This window comes from Odontomachus brunneus, unplaced genomic scaffold, assembly GCF_010583005.1.
Source record: "Odontomachus brunneus isolate Ranch 3 - 2012 unplaced genomic scaffold, Obru_v1 Obru_scaffold_007, whole genome shotgun sequence".
Taxonomy (NCBI): Eukaryota; Metazoa; Arthropoda; class Insecta; order Hymenoptera; family Formicidae; genus Odontomachus; species Odontomachus brunneus.
The window spans coordinates 2,971,625-2,977,321 of NW_022639457.1; the positions used below are offsets into that span (position 1 = coordinate 2,971,625).

Consider the following 5,697-nt stretch of genomic DNA (forward strand, 5'->3'; position numbering starts at 1 on the left):
TTCATATTCACGTTTTCTTGTAATAAAATTCTTATTTATTTCAAGACAAGAGAAGAATATTGTACAAGAAGATCAGAGCTATTGTACAGAGGGAAGATCAGGGCGTCGTTAGGATGAAGAGAGAAAGAAAGAGCGCGCGAAGGAGCTGCTGTGCGTTCATTCCAGGATATAGCCGCGATCGCAGGAGGACTCGAGAATGCGGACAAGAGAGGCGGCGCTATTTACAGCTGAGGAGTCGCTAAATCAGGGCATCAAACGGTCGGCAGGTGCTCTCCCTCGGGACGGAATCCGTTCTCGTCGGCGACGTAGTTGACGGTGTACCTGACGTTGGTGGCCGGGTCGACGTAGCTGAAGCTACCGCGCACGGCGATGCTGGCGTCCTCAGTACCGGCGTTCACCAGCTGAGCGGTCTCCTGGCGGCTCTCGCCGTTCGACAGCTCGTAACCGAACTGGTAGCCGTCGATGCCGATGTTGTCCAGAGGAGTCTCCTTCACGACCACGGTCTGGCTGTTATCTTGGGCAGGTGCCGCGAAAGCGACGGCCACGAGAGCGCAGAGAGCGATGATCTGAAGAATGAAGGGATGATCAATTAAGCGATTCGATTGAATTCGTTGCTCTTAAGAGATGAGACGGTACATCGCTCGAGATCCGCTCAGAGCTCGATAATTGGACTTGCGATTGTTGTTCTCTGGTTAATTGTCAACGACAGAACTCGCGGAATCGAGAATTGACCAGAGCTCGTCGAAATAACACCGTATCTATTATATTGTATTCCGTATTTATATCGCCTCTCTCTTTTGGCGGTCGAATACCTACTGTTTTCATGTTGAAGGCAGATGTGCGCAGCTACTACTGTTCGGCAGAGAAGACTGATGTGGATGGACGAAATCAGCCGCGATTTTATAGTGCTTCTCCTACTGCCAAAATTTGGCTAGGCCAATTCACCTCTCACCTTTCTTTCCATATCGTTGTTTAACACGTGCGCCTATCGTGGTCAAGATTTTGACCTTCATGGAAATTCCTCACAGACAATGCTCGAGCGATCCGAAACCTCGCACTTTCGTTCAGCAACGAGCCAACCCTGCCGCCGAGTGTTACTGATCTCGTTCACGCGCTATTTTTCACTTGTGAGGGGAGAACAAAATCAATAAATTATTTCTGCCGGCCGGCAGTCATACTTAAGGGCCTGAATTTTAATGAATTTCAGATGAAATATCTGAGATGTAGACACTAATATAAAATTATTGAAATAACAATAATAATATAAAATATGTGCAACAAGAAAGAGTATAGTAATCAATATTAATTAAACATCATATCGTCATACGTATATCTCAAGCGATTCAAACGATTGTCCGACAATTAAAAAGTAAGCGGAGAAGAATTGAAGCTCTTTCCCATTTTACTTAATACGATCATTAAGCCGTCATCAGAAAGATGGGATTTGAGAGATCGCACGCATTCCATTTCTTTTTAAATCTTTATAATATTTTCAGAATTCTTTTCTATTGGCTATTATTAAATCTCAATATTCCACAGAATTGTGGGAGATATATTATAAAGTTTGAAAAATTATAAAAATTATACAAATTATAAAAAATCATAAAAATATAACAAAAAAGAAAAACAAAATTCATCAAACTCCATTTTTTCAATAATGGATTAATTATCAACGTAACCTTTAAAACTAATTAATGTAAATCTGTGAAAATCAAAGCGATTCAAAGCGACAATAAATTTCTACACAATTGCAGAAATCGGCGAGCGCGACGCTTCCTTTTTTGTAAGGATCGTTCCTCCGTCAGCGAAATTTCAATCGCCCTCGGAGAATACGGCTCATCGGAACCTTGAAAGCATCATCGACGTAGAAATAACGTATTTTTAACGTCGCGTTCCGATCGTGATACAATCAAGGGAAGCTACTCTACCGGATTCTTTCGCTGTACATTTTGAATTGTGAAAGGTGAATCCTCCACGTCGTCAGCGTAATCGAGCATAGTCGCCCGACGATTCTGTACCCTTATCGTCTTATTGACGGATCACCGGAGACGCCATCGGTAAGGAATGTCGCCAATTGGCCGGACTCGTCGGATTCGCGCTAAACCCACGACCGGCGCCGCCACGATACAGACGCCGCTCATTAATTTACATATAACCAATTGTATCCAACGAATTAGACATTCGGCTAATGGCAGGCCAATAATAATAAATCAAAGAAGCGATATACACGGGAATCTCATTTGCTCGCCGTGTCCTCGAACTTTGGTTGAACTGTCATACGTCGTCCGATAGAAACCAGCGGGGCGGTCGACGTTAATGGAAAGGTAATAATAATACCTAATCGATGTAACCGACGCATAATTCATGCAAAAATAAAATGAGCCACGTTAGTGATTCACGCTAGGACGTTTCTCGGTACTTTATAATGATTCTCTCCAATTGAATTTACCCTGTCAAGTCGACAATAATTGCCACTTGTTTCTGCAAAGATCGCACGGTGACATTTGCAACGTTCGTTTCGTCGCAGATGTCTCCAATTGACGAGCATTGTACTATCTCTTCCATCACGACGTGTAATACTTCTTGTTACGGCATTAACGTGAGATATCACATATGTACGCGCATAAAATGATCGATACGCCAATAAACGTGAAGAAACGAGACGTGTCTCGAGAGAACTCCCTGCGATAAATATGCACAAGTAGGTTACGCCGCGCTTCGTGTTCCTCAAGAAATTCAATTTTCTTGCGCGCGAATCGCTCGCGGCAATCTTCGCAATCAGACGCTACAAACTGCTGCACGAAGTTTCAATTTTCGACCGTGTTGGCGGTCACACGAATTAAGGGGATTGTGATGGTAAAACATGTTAAAGCAAGCGTAACTAACAGGGCAGGCGAATGAGTTGCGAGCGAGTCATAAATCTGCGACGACGTACACTTTTACTTTTCGCGGCGACTCGTCTTCTCTCTTGCCGAATTGCAGCCGAAAGAAACGAAAGCAATAGCCGAAAGAAACGAAAGAATAGCCGTGCCATGATGAATATTTTACACAGATACTGGCGGTCCCGCATCGTTTGTGCAGTGCGTCGCACCAAGATCTGTTCCAGTTGCCTTGGTCAATCGATATCGAATCGAATTTTCAAACGAGTTTGTCTCACTGCCCCAAACACAGCACAGATCTCCACAGGACATCCTGAAGACGTCCTAAGAATGTTCCTATGTTTCCAGGATATCCCTTGGGCATCTTGTGCTGTCTAAGGCACTTGTAAGCATCAAAGTGGTACCTCCTAATTATTGAGAACGCTACTCGTTCGTCAATAAATCTAAGGTTCGTTAAAATCAAATTGAAATTTGTTCCATGTGAGATACTTAGATCTGAACTGAGAGTTAGATTCGAGATTTTTGTTTGAACTATAGAATATACGCAACATTTGTAATCACGATTCAGTTGAAATACATCTAACTCTAAGGTGCGTTAATAATTATATAATAATTATATAATTAATAGTCGTTACTTATGTCACTTATAGTCGTTACTTATGAAACTTATAGTCGTTACTTATGAAACTTATGTCACATAAAAAATACTTAGATCTGGATGTAAAGTTATATAATAAACTTTTATTTAAATTATTTGATTTGTACATGTTATATTTACATTCGCGATTCAGTTGAAAAACTCAAGATTAACTCTAAATGAAAATCTGAGTGTTTCATCTAAAAGTAAGTTTCACGTAACGATTATTAATACGGCTCTAAAGTCAAATCTAAGGCCCGTATTAATAGTCGTTACTTTAAATTTGTCTCACGTGAAATACTCAGATCTGAATGTGGAATTAGATGAGCTTTCATTTGAATTAAATAGTATATGTGACGTTACATTTGCAATTCAGTTGAAGAACGTCTAACTAAATGAAAATCTGAGTGTTTCATCTGAAATAAGCTTCAAGTAACGACTATTGATGCGGGTTTAAGTGCAGTGTATCGGGGACAAAAGAGTTGTGCCCGTAATCGGACAGAGAGAAGAAAAGAAAGATGGAAGGAGAATGTTACGTAAAGGTAAGTTTATTTAAAAGCTAAATTCATCGATAGTTTAAGCTGGCAAGTGGTCGCCCTGCGGGTGGAATCCATTCTCATCGGCGATGTAGTTGACGGTGTATCTGACGTTGGTCTCCGGGTCGACGTAGCTGAAGCTACCCTGAACGGCGATGCTCTCATTCTCAGTTCCGGCGTTCACCAGTTGGCCGGACTCCTGGCGGCTCTCGCCGTTCGACAGCTCGTAACCGAACTGGTAGCCGTCGATGCCGATGTTGTCCAGAGGAGTCTCCTTCACGACCACGGTCTGGCTGTTATCTCGGGTGTATTGGGGGGGTGCCGCAAAAGCGACGGTCACGAGGGCGCAGAGAGCGACGATCTGTACGAGAAGAGTATCGTTACAATAATTAGCTAATCGTTGCTGATCGCGCAAAAATGAAATAGTCCGATAACAGAAGATAACAGAAGTGGAAAGATATACAGAAAGAGAAAGGGAGAACGATTTGCTGTATTTGGTTACAACTAATTTCTACTTTTGCTTCATTACTTTTTATTAGGGTCTCAAGATTTTCTTCTTACAGTCGGATGATCGAAGGTAGCGAGATTTTTAGCTCGACAGGTTTCGCAATGTATTCAATAGGAAAATGTACATCTTTCTCTTGAGAATTATTAAAAAAAAACAAATTCCTTTCTGCCGGATATTGTTGCGAAATTCATCGAGGTAAGTGTGTTGCAACTTTCAATCATCTGACTGTACTTGTGATGATAGCAATATTTGCGTTAAAATTCTCAGCGATTCATGGTACAGATACAAATGAAATGATTCTATCTCTCTTTCTTGCTCTCATTTTCTCTGTGTCATTCTCTCCATCCTGTTTCTCAAGTTTCCACGTGACGAATTCCGCAAATGTCGCGATTCCCAAGTGCTAAAATGTCTCTAATGCCGCGCGAAAGCAACGCAAACTAATCAATTTTTAACGACACGCCGCGCCGTATGCGCTAACGATCGCTCTCCGTGTGCTCTCTCCGTGTAATATCCTGAGAGGCCGAAAATCGCCGTGGGATCACTGCACCGAGGGAATCACGAGCGTTCCGCGCGGATTCGTCGTGAGTCCCGAGACTTCCGAGTCATCCGCAAAAGACCGAAGTCGTGCACAGAAATCGATCGCGTCAGCACTCTCGTACGAATGGTTACTACGACGGTCGCATCAACGTCTCGAACACGCACCAGCTTCATGGCTGCTGTGGTAAGTGTGATTCCTGTCTGGCGAGCAGAAGTGACGACCTGAGCTGAAGAGGCTCACGAAACTGATGCGACATACGATCGATGGTGCGTATATATAGCCGGATTTCTATACCAATTACGCCCCTACCATCCACGTTCCCGCACTACCGAAAATTTTCATGTTCATGTGACGAAATCCTTAAATGACCGGCCGGCCGGTCGGCCGGTTGATTGGCCGTCCGCCCAAATGAACGGTGATGGTGATGGTGATGACACAACGACATGGTCCCGAGAATGTCACGTACACGGAAAAAAAGAATTTGCTGCAACAGCGAACCAACTTGCTACATATGGACAGTTAAATATAATTCGCTGTGTAAGCAACTTCTTCTTTGCTGTAGAAACCTTGTTGTAACAACAAGAAAATCTTTTTTTTTC

General features: G+C 42.9%; 2 protein-coding genes across 2 annotated transcripts; both read right to left on the reverse strand.

The window, feature by feature from the left end:
- Positions 1-955, reverse strand: LOC116853942 (flexible cuticle protein 12-like). Its single transcript, XM_032835326.1, has 2 exons — positions 817-955; positions 1-566 (listed from the first exon to the last, which is right to left on the reverse strand). The coding sequence occupies exons 1-2, from the start codon at positions 823-825 to the stop codon at positions 252-254; spliced, it is 324 nt and encodes a 107-aa protein (XP_032691217.1). The 5' UTR covers positions 826-955; the 3' UTR covers positions 1-251.
- Positions 956-4,046: 3,091 nt separating this feature from the next.
- LOC116854005 (flexible cuticle protein 12-like) lies at positions 4,047-5,419 on the reverse strand. Its single transcript, XM_032835433.1, has 2 exons — positions 5,263-5,419; positions 4,047-4,413 (listed from the first exon to the last, which is right to left on the reverse strand). Exons 1-2 carry the CDS (start codon positions 5,269-5,271, stop codon positions 4,093-4,095), a joined length of 330 nt encoding a protein of 109 aa, XP_032691324.1. The 5' UTR covers positions 5,272-5,419; the 3' UTR covers positions 4,047-4,092.
- Positions 5,420-5,697: the final 278 nt, after the last annotated feature.